General features: G+C 39.0%; 1 protein-coding gene across 1 annotated transcript; it reads right to left on the bottom strand.

Annotated features, from left to right (window-relative positions):
* Nucleotides 1-632: 632 nt before the first annotated feature.
* Nucleotides 633-25,268, bottom strand: GARIN2 (golgi associated RAB2 interactor family member 2). The gene is made up of 6 exons (XM_061613180.1): nucleotides 25,179-25,268; nucleotides 11,054-11,256; nucleotides 8,191-8,446; nucleotides 6,067-6,335; nucleotides 4,700-4,746; nucleotides 633-691 (listed from the first exon to the last, which is right to left on the bottom strand). The coding sequence occupies exons 1-6, from the start codon at nucleotides 25,260-25,262 to the stop codon at nucleotides 633-635; spliced, it is 918 nt and encodes a 305-aa protein (XP_061469164.1). The 5' UTR covers nucleotides 25,263-25,268.

Below are 25,268 nucleotides of genomic sequence, written 5' to 3'. Positions count from 1 at the left end.
GGATGCCTGTAAAGAAACAGGAGGAACATGAGGAAAATACAGCCTAGAAAAGCAGATAATAAAGAGAGTGTGTGTTTGAGAGAGAGAGGTAGTAGAACACAGAGAGAAGTTTTGGGGGGGTTGTTAGCTTGAGTGCAAGGATTTAGGCAAAATGGCCTGTTACTTTTCCTTGCCACGTTCAGTTATTGATCTTATTTAATCACTACACAATTTTCTGTGATGGCCTTTACCCACTCTTATGAGGCAGTTTTTAGTTGTCCATTTGAAAGGGAGAGAGATCCAATCTTCACTAAGTTGAGAGGACCCTGTAGCTCTCACACCTCTTTATCTTATCAGTTTCAGAGCGTTGTTGCGTATCTCAACTACTTGTTGTTATATGAAATATAACAATGTGAGTTACATGAAACATCATATGAAAAGTAGATCTGATTGCTGCTGAAAGCTGAGAACACAGCTGAAAATGACATGGCTTACATGTGTGTGTGCAGGGTGGTGGCAGTAGAATATCCTTTGCATGAGTGTATTGGGAGGAATACAGCAGAAAATGGAAAGAAAACATGAAACGAGGAAAAGGTGTGGTGGAGGATCCAAGATTAGAGAAAGGGATGTAAAAAGAAAAATGGTGGGATTATTTAGAGTAGAAGGGGGAAAGAAAGGTTAATCAGAGGGAAGACTGTTACACTAGAAATAACTAAAGCACAGCAGGAAAAAGGAACAGCATAAAGGAGAGAAAAAAGAAATGAAGGAAGAGTCAGTTTTTGACTGCTTATAGAAGTGTTCTGCAAAAAATCACAAAACACCCATCAACATTTTATTTTCCTCTCTCTCACAACCAGAAAACATGGTAGTTGTGAACAGAAAGTGACTATAAATTCAGGGTAATGATGTAAGAATAGTCTATCTTTTTGCTTTTGATGCTGGCATTATTTTTCTGATGATGAACTGGCTGTTTATCCCAGCAGGGTAATCTAAATGGCAATTCTGGCTCAAATAACTTTGGTACATAGTTCAAGATATAGTAGTTTACCATAATATAGCTTACTAGTAAATATTGCTTGCCATTCTGCAAGCAAAGATGAATTCCTGGCTGCCACTGCAAATCTCTCCTCTCTCAATCTGAGATTGATTAAAGTTTTTGCATTCCTTTATACTCTTGCACATGCGGTTAGATTTGCTCTTTGTTGGAGTGTTCAACACAGGACTACATTGTCTCAGTTTTGAACAAGAGACAATTATTTCCTCACTTTTCTATTAATCAGAGTAGCTGGAAACTATATGTATAGTCTAGGTTGTAAAAATACCTGAACTTTTTTTATATCCACAGGAGGCACATATAATTATGGTTATGTAAGCACCACATAAGTTAATGTAATTGCATGTTTTGTATGCATGTAAGCTTACAATATTGTTATGGGTTTGGAGGTTGAGATAGATGATTTCTATGAATCCCCTTCCAGTCTCTGATTTTGAACCCTGCATCTGGAGGTGGGCTCTGCAGCAGAGAAACCTGCTCCGCTGGTCAGATGAGTCTCTTTTGTTAATCTAATAGAGTGGCCAGGTGGGCTGATGGGTCTATCAAGTGCCCATTAACTGGTGAATGGGCCAAGGAGATCCTATTGTTATTGAAACTCTTCAGGAGGGCCCCCCACCTCCTGGGGCCTAAGAGAGGCTTGTGTTTTGAATTGAGTCTGAGGAAGAGCTGGGAAAGGGAGAGAGGTTGGCTTCCTGCACCATGGTTTTAGGATGCCTCCTATAAACCTGATGGAAAAAGAAAGATGTATTGGACTGCTGATGCTTTAAACCCCTCAAGTTCAGGTTGGAATGTGTGTAAATAAACAAACCATATTTCATTAAGACACCACAGTCTCCTCTGACCCTCTTTCCAAGGAAACCAAGTCCTGGGCAAGTGCAGGGACCCCTGGAGATCTCTCACCGCTCAGCGACTGGGATGGAGCGCAACAATATAATCTCAAAAAAATATAAATAATTTACTTCTAAAGGCACAATCCAACTCAAATTTACGCTGGGCTGATAGGAGTTGGATGTGGTGGACCTCCAGCTAAGCCGGCAGGGTCCCAGCTCCGCTGACAGAAGTCCCTCATCCCTCAGCCAGCGGTCTGCCAGGGAAGTCCACCCTGGTGGAAGGGGTGCTGGCAGAAGGCAACAGAAGGCCCCCAAAAGGGGCATTCTGGGGTGTGTCAGAGGAGGGCTGAGGGGGGGACTTATGCAACATCCAACTCCTGTTTGGAGCGCTCCCGCAGGTCCTGATCTGGGCCAAAGTAAAGCAGAGAAAAAGGCTGGTTTAAGAAAATAATTATAATGAAAGTCTATGGGGTATTTGTGAGAGCTGGCTTTTTGTTTTGCATTCATATGCACAGCTCCCAGCTAAGCTGATGTTCTGACGGTCTGGCAGCTCCCAGACAGCAAATGGCTGCTGCGAAGCTTCCTGCGGGCACCCCTTCCACCAGCTTCCCCTGAGTTGGATTGCTCTGTAAGAGATGCTAATGCCCTTGTTCAATTCGGCTTAATACTGAGCATAACAATGCACAGAAAAGGTACTGATGCAATGATGAAATTTAAACCTTGTTATGTTCAGGTAAAAAGATTGCCATGTAACCACACTGTGATCAGTTTCTTGTCCCTCATTCTGACCTTGACATTAGCATGTCATGAAATGCTGTTAGCATCTTTCAGACATTTTGGAGGGGCTCTGCACAATCAACAAATGTGGATGGGTGGAGCACAGCTGCAAAGCTGCATCCCCCCACCCTTTGTACATTCAGAGCTCTCCAGTTATCTGAAAAGGGTGATTGGCTTTCAGTGGGGTTGTACACATAAATACTTTTAAGAATAGGGCTATAGGTTTGAATTACTATTGTTGTGCTCAGGGAAAGAAGGAACATAAAAAATTCAGAAGAGGCTATAACATTAAATGATTCTTCATAGATTTTTTGAACTGAGTTTATATGGGCCATGATTACATATATGGAACAGCTTGACATTCTGGTTTCTGTGTTTTAAAAAATGAGAACTCAGTTTTGTATGCCAACAAAGTTAGTCTGTTTTAGGAGTAATCTGTTTCTGTCACACCCTGTGAGGAGTCAGTCAACAGTTTTCCTGGACAGACCCCCTCTGAGAAGTATTTGTGCATTGTCTGCCTCCATGTTGCCTCCAATTTAAATCCTAATCTGCATTGTGATTAGGCAGAGATGTAGTAGCCTAGCTTGAACTACATGATGTTATTCCTGCCTGATTGGTCCTGATATTCAAATACCTACCTCTGAGACACTCTGTTAGTGGCTTGCATGTGTGTATGTCTGTTTTAAAAGGGTGGGACTAGTGCCCAGAATATTCAGCATCAGTTATAGCATGTGACCCTCCACATGAGGATGATGATAATGATTAATTGCCTGCCCTTCACCACTAGGTCCCAGGGCGGGTCACAAGATCTAAAATACAGTATTAAAAAGAATTAACACACATTTGTTAAAACACAGTTGTGGTTGAGCAACAACTCCCATCATGGCCAGTCATCGGGGATGATGAGACTTGTGTCCAACAACATCTGGAGGGCCACAATAATCCCTGTGCCTGTTGGAGAATATGGCTATGGGGTGATCTCCTGGTTCCTGCTTTCTTTGTTCTTCCAGAGAAAACATCCTTGAGCTTAACAGAACTTGGCAGACAACCTTCTCGTGCCTGGATAGGGCTTTGGAACATGAACTTTTAATTCTTCGAAGCTTGCAATGATGCAAGTTAAGTGTCTTGTATTTTCATACAATTTTAGGACAAAAGTTAGCTTTTTAGCATGTTTTAGAAATAACTAATTTCTTTTGTTTTTCAGTGGCTAGTGAATCTGATTTTCTAATTAACGTACCTATTTTTATTCACTGGACAAAGTGCCTATGGATTTAAATTCTTCATGTCTGCCAGTGCTTCAACACTGGGCTGTAGTATCTTTTTAACTGATAAGCAGATGTTGTGGGTCTATTTCTCAAACCTTTTTTTATGGTGGTTTTCCAATTATAAGAGGGAACTGATAAGGGTGAAATACATGGGAGGATGGCACTGGCAGAAAAAAAAAGCAGAAAAAACCCTGCTAAGGTTTTCCCACAAGTCAGGCCTGGATATAGTTCCTCCATCCCATATAGGTGATGGACCCTGTCAAAGTTGACAGCACTAACTAGCTTTTGGAAGTGGGTATGTCACATAGGTCCTCATGCACAGCAAAGGACATGATCCACATGCAGAAGCCTATTTATGCAAGCAAATCACCCTCTCTGGATTGAGGTGACAGGCTTTAAGATACTTTGTAGATGAGAAATACTATAGAAAGAAATAGACACCATCACAGATAGGCAGATAATTAGATACGAGTTTCTCAGGTAGACTAACAAACTGATATGAATTAGGTAGTAAAAGAAGAAACAGGTGTACAAATATTTTAAAAACTAGGTTGAAATTATTAAATTAAAAATACAATCTACTTAATGCAAACTATGATCCACATATGAGTATCAGATTAATGGAGAGTGCAGCCCCTTCCAGAAAAGATGGAATACCACTAAGCTGGACAGACAAACCACCCACCAACGGCACCTCCCTCATCAGAATTGAGTTTCAGTTTATGGCCCTAAATGGAAAAATATAATAACCATGAGAACAGAATGGGGAAAATAATTTAAAAATTCATTCATACCTGAAGTCTGAAGTCTTTTTTCTGCATTAGAAAAAAATTCTTGTTCCCTGAAAACAGTAAAGACATTAAAAAACTAATATACTCTATTGCAAGCAATAGTATTAGAAAGAATTTTCTTGTGTGTGTTGCAGTATATCAGCAAACACAGTTTCCCAACCCCACATTTGCTAAAGAAAGCATGGCCATTTTCAGAGGAGAAGCAGAGCATGGGAAGGGAGCGCTTTACTCTTTGCCTTCCCAACACTGCTCTTCTGCAGCCCCTCTCCCTGACTGGTTTGTTCACCTGGGCTCCAAGACAGAAAATAAGCTGGCCAGGAGGGTGGGGAGTTGGCCTGGGGAGGAGGGATGCAGGAAGTAAGTATCAGACAAACATAAGACTGGGAACCCTTGTTTGTTGTCATAACTTTTAGTTCTATTTTTTGATCTCTGAAAACTGGCAAGTTATTCCCAGTTAGCTTTATATAGTTGTGCTGCCTTTGCTAAAATATGTGGGAATGTCAGTATAACAGGCCTGTAGCTCTTCAGTTTTTCAGATCCATGGCCCATTTGGAGTCACTGATAAATCCAAGTAGGCATTTTACAATGCCATAAATAGTTTCAACTGCACAAAAGGCCAATAACAGTATTTCAATTTTACAGAGGGAGAAATGAGCCTGTTAATTGAAGGAAGGAGCCACATTAACCAGAAAGTACGTTCACTTCTAAAATGGCTTTTTTCCCATTAACTACATCACATTAGCTATGTTTTGAAGTGGTACATTAGACACTAAAAGGAGATTTTGGCATCACTTTTGAAAATGACTATTCAGTCTGTGAAAGCTGGGAACTGGACTCAGGACTTGGGAGTTGCAAGACCTACATCGCTTTTTTATTGGATCACGTCAGTTCGCAACCCATACATAATTGTTATTCTCTTATAAAGTACCTTTTGTTTACGATTATTTTTCATAGAAAGCTGTTAGAGAGATCATTTTAAAGAACATGAAGAAAATGAAGTCTATACAACCTAGTACATTTTATAGGTTTATATGGAACTACTAATAACTGGTTTGTAATGTTGAAAGCTCTGTGCTAGAAAATTACAAGTGAACCTGATATTTTTATGCAGAAGCCCACTATAATTTGAGACTTGCAACACTCAGTTTTGGATATCTGTACGTCCTGGATCCAAAACTGAGATCCTACATTCTGAATAGAGAGTGGAGATTCGTATTTCTCTTTGTGTGAGATAATAAGGGTCTCATGTCCTAAGAACAGAGAAAGAGTTTTAAAGGCTGCATTACTAAGAAGACAAACCTGATGTAAAAAAATAAATAAAATTGGGATAGAAGTTGGAAAATAGATAATGATTATGATGGTCCGCATACCTAGATTTACTCCTTGAGATAGTCCTCTTCATTGATCCTTGACTATACTTGTTTTGTTTCTCTGAGTCTGCACTGGGCTTTTTCATGCAGCTGTAGGAAGAAACTGTGGCCTGGCTCTGGCTCTTGCTCTTGCTCTTCTGAAATTCTTCAGTAGGACCCACTATATCAGAAATAGTGACCCGCTTGGAAGAGGTTTTCTTAATGATTTCTGGCTTCGTTGGCTCTTGGCTGATTTGTTGGTTTGTGGGAGTCTCTCCTTGGTTGTATCCCTTTGGGAGCAACAAAGATATATGTGTGTGTGTGTGTGGGGGGCACATATTAAAGTCTCAATACAGAATCAATCCCACTAGCATTCTTTGAATTTGCAAAGAGTGCTCAAAGAGACCAGAGTGATGAACTGACACACTCAAAACAGTTTAAAACAGTTAAGTGGAAAAGAAACCCAATATGCTTAATCCAAAAACAGCAATGGCATTTCCCCTACAGAATGGGGAGAACTGGAGCAAGAACAATCCGAGAAGTCATTACTGTATAGCAGCAACAATTTCCTTTTAAATACTTTTAAAGAATTGAGGACTATAATGGATTGCATGTTTATTAGTGTTGTCATTGCTATTTAGTTTTATTGCAAAATTTGTGGTATTGCCCTTTTTTAATCTCATAGAAGCTGCTATACAGCATATCCTATTTTTTTTCATGGAAGCAAGTCCATCTACATGAAGTGAGACTTACTCCTAAGTATGTGCAGGATTGCAGCCTAAATTCAATTATTCTGGCTTCAAAGGACTGTGGATTTGGCTCTATATCACCTATAGTATGATGCAAAGGTGTGTTATTCCTTTTCACAGCCTTTCGAAGAATGGGGGCTTACACAGAAATAATGAAGGCAATCTGGTGGTACATGGCATATAGGACTAAATTCTCATTGTTTAGATTAGGGCTTTAGTTTTCATGGTTTTTCCTCTTCTAGAACTCTGAAGGGACATATGTGTGTATGTGTAATACGTATTCTGGGTGATATATCCAGTGCTGAAAAATGAAATGGACTGCCTTCAAGTTGATTCCGACTTATGGGCGACCCTATGAATAGGGTTTTCATGGTAAGCGGTGTTCAGAGGGGGTTTACCATTGCCTCCCTCTGAGGCTAAGAGGCAGTGACTGGCCCAAGGTCACCCAGTGAACTTCATGGCTGTGTGGGGATTTGAACCCTGGTCTCCCAGGTGGTAGTCCAACACCTTAACCACTACACCACACTGGCTGTCTATATCCAGTGTTAGTCATACTCAAAGTAAGTCCATTGAAGTCATTGATTTCAATGGGTCTACTCACAGTATGACTTAGAAGGCAATCCAAAACCTGGCTGCTGACTGGTGTGACTTTATAGAGCAGAAGGGGCACTGCTGCATCCATAGCCCTCTCGTGCACAGTGTTGGGGGCAGAAGGAAGGTGGGGGCAGGATGATAACTGTGCTAAATTTACACAATGGCAGGAGGACTGGCTCAGGATCCAATGGATCTCAGGTTGGCTCAGCGCCATCCCACAGCTAGAATGCCACATTTCAGGACATTCTGCTGACTGCCACTAGCGGAGATCTTGCCAGTGGCAATCTCTGTACCAGCTGTGTGACATGTGTGTCTCTCCATCAGGAGGCTGGCTTAGTTGACAGAGTTAGGCAGAAGGGGAAATCTGCCCAATCCAAATCCTCCTCAGCCCAGTGGGGAGGCTGTTTGGATCAGTCTGTTAGTTGGATACAACCCATAATTTCAATTGTTAATCGCCTTATACCAAAAGTCTCAAAGGGACTTATAACCAGAAAAGAGTACAACATATTATATAAAAAAGTAAAACGTTAAAAACATAAAAAGTTAAGTATAAATAGCACTAAAAATGATTATAGAATAATTTCTAAAAAGGAACTCTCTCAGCTCTCCCACCACAAAAATTAGACGTAGAACTACATTATGTAAGATGTTTTTCTTGGCACTGGGAATACCAGCAGGAGCTTGCTCATGCAGGTTTTTAGTTAAGGTGCTTTACAAAAGCCTGACATATGCTCAAAGTGTTGTTTTTTTCAAACAATCCTGATCTGTGCAGAAGAGTTGTGTGTACCTGAACAGCACTCACTTGTAATGCTTTGTTCCTGATGGCTCTATTTTTCTCCTGAGTTTCAAAGTCTTTATATAGAATATTGACTGAAGAACCTTTATATTTAGATTTCAGTAGACTGATGAGCTGCACCCACTGACGGAAGAGATGGGTCTGCTTGTGTAGTGGCGCACATAGTTCTAAGTAGTAGGCACGGCCACTCACCAGCTTCAGCTTGAAGCGTCTTTTCTTAGCATTGTGAACAGAAATGTCTACAAACTTCAAGGGTAAGAACCTATAAGAAAATTATCATATGAACTAATAGCTGTACTTCAGTGAAACACTACATCTAAAGGGACTGGAAAAATGGGATCTAAGAGAATAGGGAACTAACTGGTATAAATGGAGACCAATTTCAGGAAGGCCACAGTGCATTGTCAATTTGGGCTACATGTAGGCAGCAGAAAGGAAAGGCACATAATGTATCCCCAGTGTGTTTTTTTATCATGGAAGATGGACTTATTTATGTAAACAACAAAAAGTCACATGATACTTATTTTCAATCCATTCTTATCTCCCAACTGCTTGTACTGCTGATGAAGAGAATTGCAGGCTCATCATGCAGTCCCCACAAAAGAATCCATTAATATCATTGTGGGAAAACCTGTACAACTATGTACTGCTTATAGGATGACCTCTGGTTTTGCATACCTCAAAATACAGCATTCCATGCATATGGCAAAGTGCATCGGTGTAAGTCTGCCATTTGTGGGAGAAATGGCCATCTACAACTCATGATATTTGTTAGTCACTTTGAAGACTTTTGTGGGAGAATTACTCATAAATATTTAAAATAAGTCATTTATTTATTATCTGTTGAATGGTCAGAAAATAAGGCACAGAGGTGCCTGTATAGCTAAGAAATGTATGGCAACCTTCATTCCACAGTTATGAAGCCAGAACATTCTAAATGTCTAAAAAACCAAATGATTTGTCCAAAATGTCTCAAATCTGGCATGGAATACCTGCATGGTAGTTGCTATATAAAATTTAAGACAGTCCCACTGAGAAAAGGCAAAGACATAGCAGTTGATCTCTGACCATTTTTCTGATGTTTGTGACCATTTCTACACAGACATAATATGGGGTTGTATTAAATTAAGTATTACTCAAAGTAGAACCATTAAAATTAATGGACCTAAGTTAGTCATGCCTATTAATTTCAATGGGTCTACGCTGAATAGGAGTAGCATTGAATACCACCCATTTGACCCCTCTCCCTTATCTATTTAATTGTATCTATTTTGGGGAGATAGCATCCCTCCTCTTCTGAAAAAATCTGTTGTGTGTTTATCAGGTTATAAGGTTTTACAACCTCACTGCAAATCAGATTGGGGCTGAAAGACCAAGGGAGTCTAAGTTGTAAAGGAGCATGGTATATGAGACCATAGAATGTGTTTGCTGCTTACATGGTGCAGAGGTTAAGCCCAGGTGCCTTAACTTACAATTTCCATGCTTTTTGGTGTGTGAATGAATGTATAAGTGGCTTAACTCTTGTCTTAGACTGGGGGTGAGGGCCTTGTGGCCTTCCAGATGTTTTTGCACTCCCACCTCCCATCAACCTTAGTCACAATGGCAAATGATGGAAGTTGTAGTCCAGTTATACCTGGAGGGCCACAGGTTCCCCATCCCTGTCTTAAACCAAACATTCTTTAATGTTCTTATATTCTGCCCTATGTTGTATGCACACTATAGATTTGGTGCTTTATACCAGTCTAATTTTATGATGAGAATTAAAGACTTCCACTGCAAACATGCTTACTGTTAATTTGACATCTGGTATGATGCTGTAAACTAAAACAATCCTTTCAGTGCTCTTTGCTTATATGATCTAACAATAGCCATTTCATGAGGCTGCAGCAGAGATGGGAAGCTGGGCCACTCCATTGGCTCTGCTGAGAAACCAACTCTTTTTGGCTGTTCCTGCCTTAAAGTGTTTCTATTCCAGCTAGTCATTATAAGAACTATGTAACTTTAAAAACTAATGCCTGAATTTCCTTGTTTTCCTCTTCTCCCCCCATCCCCTTTTCCTTTGGTTTCATATGTTACAGACAGCCACCTTAGAATAAATTGTGCCCTGGGTAAGAAGTGCCTTTGCCCCCCCCCCCATAATCAGATTTTCAGGGCCGCCCAGAAGGTTTATAGGACATAGTGCAGGTGTAATGTTGGGGGCCCTTCTTCTGCTGCCTGTAAGGACCCATTTTTGTGTGTACAAAGCTGGGGGCCATATGTGAGAATTACTGCACATATGAACTACATGTGAGATTTTTCACCTGCAGCTCCTCCTTGCCCTGGGATCAAGTAGAATGATAGATATGTTTTATTTTTTATCCTATGCCTTTCCCTGTGGTAATGGCCACAGAAAATTACTCTTCAGCAGTAGCTTGCCTGGAAATCTTCGATGGCATTCACTCACTCACTACTTGAACTCTTTCCCCAGCAGGCCTGGAGTTCTTTCTGTGACAAGAACAGGCTGCCTGCTCTGCCACAAAATTCCTCCTTAAAGCTTTCTGTTCTTTCTCTCTGTAGAACAAACTTTGCAATGGGGGTACTTTGCCTGGGCCAATTATAAGCCAACCATAATCATATGATTTTACTTTACAGTGATTGGTTTAGACTCCCTTAAAGTTGGGCTGCAGGCCTAGCTAATATCCAGCCTCCTAAGGATACATTTTACAGCCAGCTTAAACCTCAAATTTGTATCTATTCTGTTTCATGCACAACTGTGTAAAATATTTACTTTATCATGGCCAGGGAGAGGTCCCATTATTTCACAATTACATGTTGACATTCAGTCATCTTATACTCTAATATGCCATTTCCTTTTTTTATGAAAATTCACCTGGTGAGTACTAGTTCATCTTCAGAACATGATTGCCTTGTACGTGTTGGACATGCTGAAATGTCTTCCTGGGAGGATGAAGGGGTTGCATGTGCAAGCAGCATCACATTTGGCAATGACAGGTTTGGGCTGGAGGCACAGATGCCCATGGTCACATAGTTGGGGCGATTATGAAGGTAAATTGATTCACCCCTTCTATTGACCTGCAAAGAGATAAGACGTTATTTTTATCATATAAAATAAACATTATTATTTCAAAAGCATCTGAAAACTCAGCATACTACCATTAGGACTTAGAATACTGAAAAGGAATAGAAGGATTGAGCAGGATGTGTACCTGAAAAGTGAGAGAGGAGAGAACTGTGTTCAAGTAAAAAAACTTATTTATTTATTGCATTTCTTTTAAAAATTTCTCCCAAAGGAGCCCATGGCATTAAACAACAAGTGATTAAACAATAAAAACATCTTAAAAACAAAACATCTTAAGCATTCCAATATAGATGCAGTAATGGTAATAGTAAGTTCGCAATGGTAACATGGTGGATGCTGTCCTGTGGGACTTCAATATTCACACTATCTGGTTCAATATTTTCCTTATTTTTGCAGCTCAGGAGTTCATGGCCTGCTTGACAATCAGAGGCCTATCTTTGCACTACACATTTGGCAGGTCATGTAAGGCACCATGGTGACGGAACCAGCAATTCTGATTCATATCTAGAATGGGGATATGTCCCAGGCAGTTGACTCAGTGGGAGTGCAGTCCAACTAGGAGTGTAGCAAGACAATTTTCATTGAGTGGGCAGAGACAAAAATTGGGAGGGAGGAAGGGTTGGGTCATCAGTCACTATAAAAGAGGTTTCTGGGGGCAAAATTTTTCATAATTAATAACATCAATAAACCCCAATTTTTGCATTTTAATTAGGAAGTATGGCTTGTGAAGTTTACAAAAAAGCAAATCAATTTAAAATACAATATTTTCCATACACAAAATAGTTGTGTAAACTAAATAACAGCGACTAGGAAGTAAAATGTATATTGTGCAAGTCATTCTACCATAATGATCTGAACTGTTAATAAAGTCTAATGCACTGTGATTTCTCTTCAAACTTGCAGAGCAACCACTTGAAGTCCTTTAAATATGTTACTTTCAAAAGCCAAGATTACTAAGTATGCTTTTCTCTGATAAAGCATTGAATGCCTGTGTGGTGTCAGTTCATGTGTCAAAGTTGGGAATGAATTTTCACACGCAGCTGTAGATGCACCAAAAGTGAGTACTGCAGCACATGAAGTGTACATGTGTGGAAAGGCTTCCTTGTACAGGTGCAATGTTTTAGTAAGCTCATGAACTGTGAATTCAGTTCTTCCGAGCCAGCTGCTTCCTTGAACTAACTATCCTGGTCTCCTTTGCTATGCCAGGAAAGCAATTAAGAGAAGTTTCACTTTAAAAATTAAATTAATACCCATAAACATCACTTTTCATAAGGAAATGCTTGACAGCATGATACATAGGAACTATATGTCTCTCTGAACTACAGGTGCTAGAATTTAACTGTACAAGCACACAGTCTCTGTTCTACAGAATTCCCTGGGCCAGCTGGGTAACACTGCTTCTGATGTCTCTACCATCAAATCTTACGTGCCCTATTTTGGTAGTACATAAGTTCGCATGAGAAAAGTTAAATAAGGTAAATTATTTATAATGATCATTTGCGCAGTTGGGTAGAGGTCTAAAACTGTTGCAACTAAGGCTCTAGCCACATTATACTCTTTTTTTTTTTTTCCAATTAATTTTTATTCTAATTTTCAAAACCAAAATAATACAAAAAGAAAACAATACAAATCAATAACTAATACAATACTAAAAAAAATACATATATATAAAAATATTGACTTCCGATTTGTCATAGTTCAGCTATAAATCTATAATATATAACAAACCTATCTCTTAATAGATTATAAAATCACCTTCCTCCAGCGGTTATCTTAGTTGGTTTCAAATCTCATTAACATCATATCATTTTAATATTCCACAAAAAGTCAAAGAGAAGTTTCCAATCCTTGAGATATATATCAATCAATTTTTTTCTAAACAAACATGCCATTTAATCCGGCTCATCAAATCTACTAAATCCAGTAATTTCAAAACACTATAATTCAACTATAAATCTATAATATGTAACAGACCTATCTCTTAATAGATTATAAAATCACCTTCCTCCAACAGTTATCTTAGTTGGTTTCAAATCTCATTAACATCATATCATTTTAATCTTCCACAAGAAGTCAAAGAGAAGTTTCCAATCCTTGAGATATATGTCAATCATTTTTTTTTCTAAATAAACATGCCAATTAATCCAACTCATCAAATCTACTAAGTCCAGTGATTTTAAATCGCTCTTCTGTCATTATCCATATTGGGTCCATCTTCCATCTTCCATCTTTACGCACCCGAAAATCTTGCTGTCATAGTCATATAATAAAAGTCTGGTAGGAATTTCCTCCATCACAGATATTTTCTTGCCATCAAATCCAAACATATCACTGAAGTATTGTTGCAAAGCCGCATCTCTGTTCCTCTTTTCCACATGATACACTAGTACATCTCTTGAAGGTTTTTCCATTGACACAAGACAGGGATTAATTCTGTTAACTTTCTCCATTTCAAGTTCCATCAAATCCTTCCAGTCCAAGAATTTTTTTGAACCGATAATATCTTTATCTCCAATCTCTTCAATTCCTTCAGGGACAGCGCTGAATTCCAAACTGTAATATTTGTCTCCAGGATCCATCACAGCCAGGAAATCCAAATCTTTTTTCATGTCCATAATTAAGCCAGTCTCCTTAGTTTGAACCTTGCCTTTAATTTCTCTTTCATCTTTTTTTTGTTTTCCAGATCTATCTTTATTCTCCTTTCTCATAGAATCCTGAGTTTCTTTCAGCTCCTGTCTCATTTCGTAAAATTCAATTCTCCACGCTTGTCTATTATTTCTCAGTTCTTGTTTTATTGAGTTAATCCCATTCATTATTTTCTGAAACATGTCTAGAGATAAAGTCCCTTCTTGTACATCCATGGTCTTCTTAATTGTCATTCTTAAAGCCAAAGGAACAAAACTCCTTCAATTTTCAATGTCCCAAACAAAGAGCAGCTTATTTCTTTAACCAGTTACAAAGGAGTTAATTTTTCCAACAAACTAACCTCACATGCTAGACAGCCCTTATCTCTTATCTGCCTGAAAGTGTAAGAACAGCTTTAGTTCACAGCATCGAAATAGCTAGTAGCAGAGAGAATGAGCAGATTCGTCAAAAAAAAAGTAGATCAGGAAAAATAATCCCAACCATAGGTCAAAAAGATTTCTTATCTCCTTCAATCAGAAATCTCTCGCCCGTTGTAATCTTTAGAATGCCATTTTCCATGTCAGCTTTTTGCAATAAAAAAAAAAAAGATAAGCTATTTATATTTTCTTCCCCCCTAGCTCCGCGAACAAAAAAAGGAAAGTCTTACCTCACCTAGGTTATCTCAATTGCTGTTACTTTGACAAATCTCTTTAGCTGTATAGATAAGAAAATGATGAATGTAGACAGGAGGATGTTTGCCTGTTAATCCGTATAAAAAAAAACGGGTCACTTATCCAGCTGAGCTAGCATAAAAATCCTCGCTCTGTCTGAGCTGCTGGAAGACAGACAATTCTGACGAATTCCAGACTCCAACAATCAAAACAAAGCTAAAGTGGGAAATCTCACGTTTCTTCTTTAACCGGAAGAAATTATTCCCAGTCAGAAAAGAGCCTTCTGACTGGATTTAACCTGGATAAGTTTCATCCAAGGCGGGAGCCCGTCTCGGAGGCTGCACAGGCGTAGGGATCCTCCTGGGAAGTCCTAGCCACATTATACTCTTTAAAACAATTTTGAAATGGAAGCAACTTGAAAAGATTGAAGATACATCTTTCAACTTTTTTTAACAAACTAGGGAAGAAATATCCCCCAGACATGCACGCATATGCAATATTCTAGCTCCCATTGCCTGGGCTAAGTTAGTAAGGTCTTATTAGGCTTCCTGGGCCTTGGAGAGCAAGGTAAGGTAAAACTTTATTGCTTAAGGCCAAAGGCCACCGCAAAGACGTACCATCACAAAACATACACCAATACACAACACATAATACAGATCATAAAGTTTTATAAAATACAATTGTGAAATTTAAAATTGCTGAAGATAAACATACCATCCTGCACGTTTCCTGGGTACCAAGTACAAGGGACAGCTCAGAGTATACGTAGAGGGTAATTCAGATCTATTGGAAAAATTGCTTGCCCTCTTAGGGCCATAGCCCAAGTCAGTTTAAGAGGCTGATAAACCTGTAGGCTGGGGCTGTTTTCAGAATTTACATCTGATTTTCGCCGCAGCAAGGGCAAACTTGGCCACTTGCCGAGTGATGAAAATATCATTACCTGCTAGTAGCATGTAGACTTATTCCAGGGTAGACGTATTCTCAAGAAGATGACTAATAGGAGCTAGGAACTTAGACCGCGGGTCATTATAAAGAGAGCAGCTCAACAAATAATGATATATGTCCTCAACATCACCTGACCCACATATACAGCAACACAGATGTATTGGAATATGTCCGTATCTCCCCTCAAGAAGTGCAGAGGGCATTGTTTGAAAGCGAACAGCCATAAATGCAGTTCTCAGCCAAGGCGCTTCTAGAAAGGTGAAGTAAGGTTCCAGGTTAAAAGAAGTTTTGTACATAGGAAACCAATGCAAAAAGGGTGACTGGATGGAGGCACAGAGATCCCGTCTTTTGGCGTAGAAAAATATTCTATCCCTCAGCAATGATTTTGCTTGTGAAGATACGTATGGGGGGGGATTCAGTACTTATCCCATAATGAGCCAGAATTGATTTGGTTCTGCTTAACCAATTGTTCTGCCAGGGGTTTTGTAGTTGCTCAAGGAAACATTTCCTGGGCAACCTTGAGTCATCCATGGCCACTAATCTCAACCAAAAAGAGGCAAGGGCAACATGTGCCCTAGCTTCTAAAGAATAAAGGCCAGTTTCTAACCTCAAATGGGGGATTGGTGTACCTTGTGGTAGTGCCAAAATCCTTCGAATGAAGACATTTTGTACTTTCTCTAAGCAGGGTATCTTCGCATGGCCCCAGATCTTGGCACCATATAGTAACATAGGGATAAGCTTCCTTTGAAACACCTCCATGGCTGGTGGGACCAGACTGCCTCCCTTAAATTTAAAAAAATGTAAAAGCGATTGTATGGGATGAGAGGCCTTTAGGTTAGTTACTGTGGCATGTAAATTCCATGAAAAGGTGGCAGCAAAAGTGAGGCCCAAGTATCTGAAATGACGTTGTTGCTGAATAGTCCTATCATTTAGTCTCCGAATATGGTGTTTGGGTTTCCTTCCGAAAACTACAACCACCGTTTTGGAGTAGTTGATTGAATGGTGTTCCGTCCGACAATAGGAGCCCAGTCTGGATAAAAGTCTCCTCATGCCGACCTGCGTAATGGAGATCATAGCTAGGACATCGGTATACAGCAGAACCAAAAGTTTAGAGTCCAGTATCGAAGGGGGGAAAAAGTCAGGTCCTGCTAATGCATCAACAATGTTGTTGACATATAAATTGAAAAGCAGCGGGGCCAAAAGGCATCCCTGTCGGACTCCTCTCCTTATAGGGACTGTCTCTGACAAAAAACCATTAGCACCCACTCTGACCCTGAGAGATGTATTGAAATGGAGTATTTGTAACAGACAGAGCAAACGGCAATCAATGTTTGTAATCGCCAATTTTTGCCATAGCCTCTTTCTGTCAATCAGATCAAAGGCAGAGGAGAAATCGACAAAAGTTACAAATAATTCTCTTCTCTTGTGAAAAGAGTATTTCTGGATTAGATGGGAAAGAGTAAAACAGACTTCCGGGAAGGGTTGCTTTGCCTGTGCTGCCTCTGAGTCGAGCTCTCATCTCAGAAGAAGCTTTTTCAGCTTTAAAATCAGTCAAAACGTTCTTTTTGACTGGTAAAGATTTTCTCCTGGACAGGGAGAAACGTAGAGATTAACCACAAAGCCTGTTTTTGTGGGGAGGACTGGATTTCATTTATTTATGAGAAAAGGTTCAAACTACAATGCCGGACGGACTTTCATCAAGCTCTAGCTGATTACAGCGACACGTTTATCTTTTCTTTAAAGAAAAACGGACTCTAACAGGCAGATAAGCATCCTTCTTTCTATTTTCTTTTTTCACTTGGTTTAAATTGTTGCAGCAAAAAAGAGATTTGACAATGAATCAGCTGTGAAGAACTTCTGGGTGAGTTATGGCTTTTCTCTTTCACTCACGAAATTAAGGAGGAAAGAAATCGAAAAAGCTTATATTTGTTTTTATTGCAAAAAGCTGTCCTGGAGGTGCATTCTAAAGATACCAACGGAAGAGGGATTTCTATTTCGAGGAGGGGGAAAAAAATATATATTTTTTTAGTCTATTTCATTTTGACGAATCTGCTTGTTCATGACGCCACTAATTGTTTTGATGTTGGGAACTAAGTTTGTTTTGTATTCCTGAACACATAAAAGATAAGGCAGGCTGTATTGTCTACACTGATGTCAGCAAGCCTGTAATATTAACCCAATTGTGGCTGAAATAATTTTTGTTTCTGTGGTTTTAAGAATGACAACCAGGAAAGTGATTGAGACCATGGAAGAAATTATGTTTCAGAAAATAATGGGTGAGATTGAGATAACGAAACAAACCCTGAGACAGGGTAGACAGGAAATGAAAATTGAATTCAACAAAATGACGCAGGAGCTTAAAGAAATAGGAGATTCTGTGAGAGAGGTGTTTGATGAGATTAGAGATGAGAAAAGAAAAATTAAAGGGAAGCTACAAGCCCTGGAGATTGGAACAAATGTGAAATTGGAAAAAGATTTGGAGTTTATGGATGTTAGAAATAAAGTTTACTGTTTGGAATTCAACGTTGTCTCTGAAGAAATTAATGAAGATTTTGGTGGTAAAGTTATCAATGTCTTGGATAATTTTCTGGACTGGAATGATGTGATGGAGCTTGACATAGAAAAAATCTATGGAGTTGGCTACAGATATGTGACAGTGGAGAAACTCTTAAGAGATGAGCCAGTGCATTTTGTAAAAAAGAAGAACAGAGATATGACTTTGCAGCAATATTTCAGCAACATATTCAGAATTCTTGACTGGAATGATGTGATGGGGCTTGACATAGAAAAAAATTATGGAATTAACTACAAATATGACAATGGAAAAACTTTTAAGAGATGCGCCAGTGCATTTTGTAAAATAGAAGAGCAGAGATGTGACTTTACAACAATATTTCAGCAACATATTCAGAATTGATGGCAAGGACATATTTGTGATGGGGGAAATTCCCATCAGACTCTTGTTATATGACTATGGCTATGACAGCAAGATCATCATGGGATACTGATAATGGATGAATGGATACTGAAACCACTGGATTTAACAGGACTATTGAAGATGGAAGATGGAATTAATATTGATAATGGAAGAATGGTTATGGAAATTATTGGGCCTAACAGATTTGAATCAGATGGATTAAGCGACATGTTTATTTGGAGAAAAATTGAAAGATATATCTCTCAAGGAATTGAAACCTCTCTTTGACTTTTTGTGGAAAGAATAAAGTAATGTTTATGAGATTTGATGATTAATTAAGATAACTACTGGAGGAAAGTGATTTTATAATATAATTTTAGAGACAGGATTGTTATATATTGTAGACCTATAACTGATCTACGACAAATCGGAAGTCAACATTTTATTTTATTGTTTAATTGTTTTTGTTTTGTTTTGTTTTTTGTCTTTGAAAATTTGAATAAAAATTAATGATAAAAAAAAGGAAAGAGTAAAACAATGGTCTAAGGTTGACTTGCCCCTGACAAATCCTGCTTGCTCTTCTGCAATGACCTTATTCTCATGAGCCCATAGTTGTAATTTCCCCAACAGATATTTAGCGTATAGTTTTGCTGCAACATCGATAAGACTGACTGGTCTGAAGTTTTTTGGATCAGACTTGGAGCCCCTCTTGTGAATTGGGATCACAATACTGTCCACCCACTCACCTCTCTGCTTCTCCTCAGGTCTTGCTCTGGACTAGGCTAGGCTGCTGCACAATCTAGGCCCAAATGCCTAGGCACACCCACCAGATGTACTAATAGCACCCACCAGTTACAGAGGTTGGCTGAGCACTACAGGGGAGGGGGAGATGCTCTGCAGTGCACAACAATACTGTCCTTCCTGCCTTTCCTTCCCCCAATTGCAAACCCTTAGGTTTACCAACTCCCTCCCTGATCCATCAAGATTTGTGTTCACTTTATTCATACTTTTAACTCATATTTGCTGTGTTCGCATTATCTTGATAACTTTGCCCTGCCCTCTCTTTGGATGCCTAAACTGTATTTCTAAAAGCTCAACTGAAGTTTTAAGTTACTCAGTACTAGAAATTTGGGGACAGAAGGAAAATTTCATTTTGAAGGGCAGAATTATCAATTGAAGGGACAATGCCCTCCTTTGCCTCCGTAGCTACACCCCTGAGTCCAACAACATCTGGATGGCCACAGGCGAGCTCCCATGCTTTTAATTACCCTGGATTTCTCAGTTGCATTCAGTGCTATTAACCATGGTATCTATCATGGCTCATCAGCTACCCCAGGCGTGGGGAATCTCTGGCTGAATTGCAACTCCCATCATCCCTAGCTATTGGCCATGCTTGCTAAGGCTGGTAGGAACATCTATAGGGCGAAAGGTTCCCCACCACTGAGCTGCACCCTGTCCCATCTGGGGAAGGGAGAGCAGGCCAGACAGAGTGTTCCTCTCTTGCTTGCCCTTCCCATGACCTTTCTGCTTTCACCTGCTCAAATTCTTTGTTTTACCCTGGCTGCCTCCATCAAACAGCCTATATTCCCTTGGGTGTCCTAACAAATATCTTCAGGTAGTATGTGGTCTGTCTCTTAAGTGTGGGGTGGGCAAACCACAGACAAATAGACCACAAGGCTTTATGAAACAAACATAGAAGTTTACTAAAAGAAAACGGATTATTCTTAGAAAAAAGATTTTGACATCTGAATGGCTACATGCACACAAATCATAGAATCATATATCAATCCCAAATCTATCCCAAAAGAGCAAAAGGGTAGTGAAAACAAATCAAGATCAATGCATCCAGCTAGTTCAATCTTAGCTATTTCTTGCCTGCTAAAGTTCTGATTATTTATTGTTATTTATTTATTATTTAATTTGTATCCCGCCCTTTCTCTTAGCAGGAGCCCAGGGCGGCAAACAAAGCACTAAAAACACTTTAAAACATCATAAAAACAGATCTTACATTAAAACAAAACAGCGTTAAAAACATTTAAAAAAAACAACCTTAAAAAGAGTTAAAAACATTATTAATAACATATTAAGCAATTCTAACACAGACGCAGACTGCGATAGGTCTCAACCTAAAAGGCTTGTTGAAAGAGGAAAGTCTTCAAAAGGCGCCGAAAAGATAGCAGAGATGGTGCCTGCCTAATACTCAATGGGAGGGAATTCCACAGGGTAGGTGCCACACTAAAGGTCTGTTTCCCATATTGTGCAGAACGAACCTCCTGATAAGATGGTATCTGCAGGAGGCTTTCACTGGCAGAGTGCAGTGATCAACTGGGTATATAAGGGGTAAGACGGTCTTTCAGGTATCCTGGTCCCGAGCTGTATATTAAGCAGTCAGAGTTCTTCGGATCTTATATCAGTTAGCACCCCTCTCTTCTTCCTGCACCAAGCACGAGTTCTTCAGATCCTTTTGAGATCTTTTCTGCTCTTTGTCTTTACAAGCAGCTATCTCCTTGTGCTACCTTTTTAAAAATTATACTCCAATCCAGAAACCAAACCTCAAGGAAGTACCCCTTAGTCTTAATCCCATCTGCAGACCAGCCTGCTTGCAATCCACACTTTACCTTATTTTTTAGCACCTCCTGAAGTATTTACCTGGCAGCCAAGGTTGGCTGTAGCAAGCAAATTAACACCATAATTCCCAAACCAAACTATATACAGATTTTTATTTTTAAACAGTCCATTTCCTTTACATCTCTCTCACCACCACCATCACCCCATTTTCAAGTGGAGCATTTGCCCTTATAAGGGATAAGTGTGCAATGTCCATCATGGTGAGACTGGGTTGGAAATGTTTCATGGCTCCTTTCCTCCAAAGTTCTTTCAGGAAATAGCACCTGCAGTTATGTTCTCTCTCTTTGGCACATGTTGAATTTCTTTTAGCTTCCAGGACCATCTCTGTAGCTTGGAATTAGAATTTAGCATGGTCTGGATCCTTAGTTAAGAATGGTGACCAGTCCATGAAGTCATTTCCTGTCCATACACATAATGTGTGAATTTATCCAAAGCCCACACAACTGCCAGATATCCCTTCTGGATAGAAGAATATTTTTTCTTCCTTGTCAACAGGTTTTGTGTTTTTTACACAAGTAAGCTACTGGATGCTTTACATTTTCAGTCTTGTAACGATACTGCTCCAAGCCCTGTATTAGAAGCATCAGTAGCTATCATAAAAGACCTGCTGAAACCAGGGTGTTTTTTTTAAACACAGGTAATCACTCTTCAGCAATGCTTCCAGGATGGCTTACACAATAATGTCTGGTGAGAGAGTGGTATATAAATTCTCCCAGGCATTTTAGCATGTGTTCTATATTGATTTCAATTTTTAAATTGTGTTTTAAATTGTTTTTAAAAGACGTATTTTAAATTGTATTTGTTTTTTAGTTATTGTAAACCGCCTAGAGAGCTTCGGCTATGGGGTGGTATACAAATTTAATAAATAAATAAAATAAATAAATAACAACAACAAATCAGAATATCTGCAACAAAAATCATGATAAGAACTATAAGCCATAGCTAAACAACAGGAAAGTTGAGAAGTCTTTGCCTGGCACACAGTGTTAGGTGTCAACTGAGCCTTCCTAGGGAGGAAATTCCATAAATGGGTGCTACCACTGAGAAGATGCTCTCTCTGGTCATCACTCACCTCACATTGGATGGTGCAGACACCTGGAAAATGACCTTAATCGTGGTATGAGAACAGGCTCTCTTTTAGGTACTTGAGTCCTAAACCAGAAATTGGTGCTCAGAAATGAAGCTTCTTTTTTTTTTTTTTATATATAATTTTTATTCAAATTTTTCCAAAAACAAACAAAACAAAGTCAAAAAAACATAACAATACAACAACAAAAAATGAAAATAAAATAGTTGACTTCCGATTTGTCACAGATCAGCTATAAGTATATAATATACATCAAACCTGTCCCTTAATATATACATACAGAATCCCTTTTCTCCATAGGCTGTCTTAATTAATCGTCAAATCCCAGTATCATCATTTTATTTTGATCTTTCAACAAAAAGTCCAAGAGAGGCTTCCATTCCTTAAGAAATGTATCCGTCGATTTTTCTCTAAGTAAACATGTCAATTTATCCATTTCTACTAAGTCCATTAATTTCAATAGCCATTCTTCCATTGTTGGTGTTGATTCCATTTTCCACTTTTGTGCATATAATAATCTTGCTGCCGTAATCATATATAATATTATTCTTCCATATTTCTTTTCTATTTGTTTATCCATAAAACCCAATAAAAAAAATTCTGGTTTTGACTGAATATTTATCTTTAGAATTTTTTGCATCTTCCTACCTATCTGTGCCCAAAATGATTTTGCCTTTTTACATAACCACCACATATGATAAAATGATCCTTCTTGTTGTTTACATTTCCAACAAACATTAGAAACATTACTATACATTTTTGACAACTTTTCTGGAGTCATGTACCAACGGTACATCATTTTATAAAAATTTTCTTTAAGATTATAGCATAGTGTAAATTTCAAACCTTTTTTCCACATATTTTCCCATTGATCCATTTGTATATTATAACCAAAATTTTTTGCCCACTTTACCATACACTCTTTTACTTGTTCTTCCTCCATATCCATTTTCAATAAGAGTTTATACATTTTCGCAATTATATTTTCATCATTTGTACACAGTCCTATTTCAAAATCAGATTTACTTATTTCAAACCCATACATTTTCTTGTCCATTTTATATCTTTCTAACAATTGTAAATAGGCAAACCATTGAAAACTATATCCTTCCTTTGTCAGTTGTTCTCTCTCTTTCATTGTATATTCTCCATGTACATTTTCTAATAGTTCTTGATAAGTTAACCATTTCTCTTTTCCAGCCATTTCTCTTCTATAAAACGCTTCTTGACTTGAGACACATAATGGTATTTTCGAATAAAACCTTGGTTTATATCTATTCCATATTTTCAACAGAGGACGTCTTATAAAATGATTGTTAAAGTCTACATTTACTTTTACTTTGTCATACCATAGATATCCATGCCATCCCCACTTCAAATTATGGCCCTCCAAATCCAATAGTCTTTTATTCCTCAATAAGATCCATTCCTTTATCCAGACTAGACAGCAGGCAGCAAAATAAAGTCTCAGATTTGGTAATCCCAGTCCTCCTCTTTCTTTGGCATCTTGTAGTAGTTTAAATTTAACTCTTGGTTTTTTTCCTTGCCATACAAATTTAGAGATATTGAAGCTTCTTATGGGAACAATAATAAGTCCCAACTAGTAATTTAGTAGCTATATTTTGAACTAACTGCAGTTTCCAAGCAGTTTTCAAAGGTAGCCCCATATAAAATCCAGTAAAGTAATCTATCACAAAAGCTTCCAGAGCACAGATAACTGACCCTGCTATCTCTGCCCAGGAAAGGCTGCAGCTGGCACATCAGTTTAAGCTGAAGAAATGTGCTTCATGCTATAGAAGTCACTTGGGGCTCAAGTGACAAAGCTAGGTTTATGAGCATCCCCAGACAATCAACCAACTCTCTGAGCAGATATAACTGCAAGTCCTTATAACCCCTCTCTTGATAAAACTGAGTTTATCGACCTTGATCCAGTCTATTACCAATCCCAGGCACCGATTCAGCACTTCCAGTGCCTCACCTGAGTCAGATGGACAAGAGGAATAGATCTGGGTGATAGATCAGCATCAGTATGCTGATGACACCTTGCTATCCCTAGATGATCTCACTTAGCAGTTTAATTTATATGTTGAAAAGCATGGGAAACAGGAAGAAATACTGTGAGACACCACAGCGTAAAACTCATGAGGCCCAGCTGTAATCCCCTAGCAACACTTTCTGGAATTAGCACTCTTAGTAGGAGCAGAATGTCCATTAAACAATGTATTCAGCTCCCAATCAGGAAAGTCTAACCCAAAAGATACCACGGTAGAAAGCACTGAAAGATGCTAAGAGGATCCAAACATATCCCTCCCCCAGCATAGTTAATCCATTCAGGCAACCAGGGCAGTTTTTATATAAAAACTAGCCATGAAACCAGACTGAAATGGATTCAGATACATTGGGTTGCATCCAATGGAATTTTCCCTTCCTCTCCTCCACACGTGCCCTTCTGCAGCAACCACAAATCTATTTCAGAGATTTGGGGGAAGCCCCAGATAGATTTGTGGTATGTAAGGGGAAGGAGAGGGAGGGAAAGTTCAGTTGTGATCATGGAAGTCAATCTGTGCGCACGGTGATTTAGTTGGCTTCAACCCTTAGTCTCATCCAAAAGTGCCTGGACTTGCACAGCCACCACCTACTCAAGCTCCTTGCCTAAGAAGAGAATATGTGCAATCAGCCAACAGTTATTACAGTCATTTAGGTTCAAGAAGGATTTTATTGGAAGTGGACTCACAACCACTTTTTAAAGCAGATGAGACTATCCCCTCACATGGGCAATAATCATTCTTTTATACCCATCTAGTTAATCCCCACTGCTAGATGTTATTTATTACCGAGGGCAAGGGGGTGTAGTAGGGAACACCCCTTCAACGTCCACATCTTCAGGCTGCAGTAACTAAAAATCATCCCATACACCAAGACTGGAATGTGCTATGGACACATCTGCTGCCTGTACAGTAGAGTCTGTGGCATCCAAATTTCAATGGATGTAGCTCTGCTAAACTCCCAGTCTAAACAACCTTCTTCTAAAATTCTAGTTACCTGAACAAAGTTGCTCTCAAACACAGGAGCAGATCTCAAGGGAATATATTCTCCTCTTTCAAGAACTTTTTGAAGATCTCCCATAATAGG

The sequence above is a fragment of the Rhineura floridana genome, chromosome 2 (assembly GCF_030035675.1).
Source record: "Rhineura floridana isolate rRhiFlo1 chromosome 2, rRhiFlo1.hap2, whole genome shotgun sequence".
NCBI classification, from domain to species: Eukaryota; Metazoa; Chordata; class Lepidosauria; order Squamata; family Rhineuridae; genus Rhineura; species Rhineura floridana.
The sequence above is the reverse complement of the archived record's forward strand: the minus strand, read 5'-3'. Positions and strand labels throughout refer to the sequence as shown.

Coding starts and splice junctions, on each gene's coding strand:
- GARIN2 (XM_061613180.1), bottom strand. CDS start 25,262: ATGGGAGATCTTCAAAAAGTTCTTGAAAGAGGAGAATATATTCCCTTG. Junction 11,257..25,178: donor TTGAGAGCAACTTTGTTCAG/GTAACTAGAATT, acceptor ATCTCTTTGCAG/GTCAATAGAAGGGGTGAATC. Junction 692..4,699: donor AAAAAGACTTCAGACTTCAG/GTATGAATGAAT, acceptor GCTGTGCTTTAG/TTATTTCTAGTGTAACAGTC.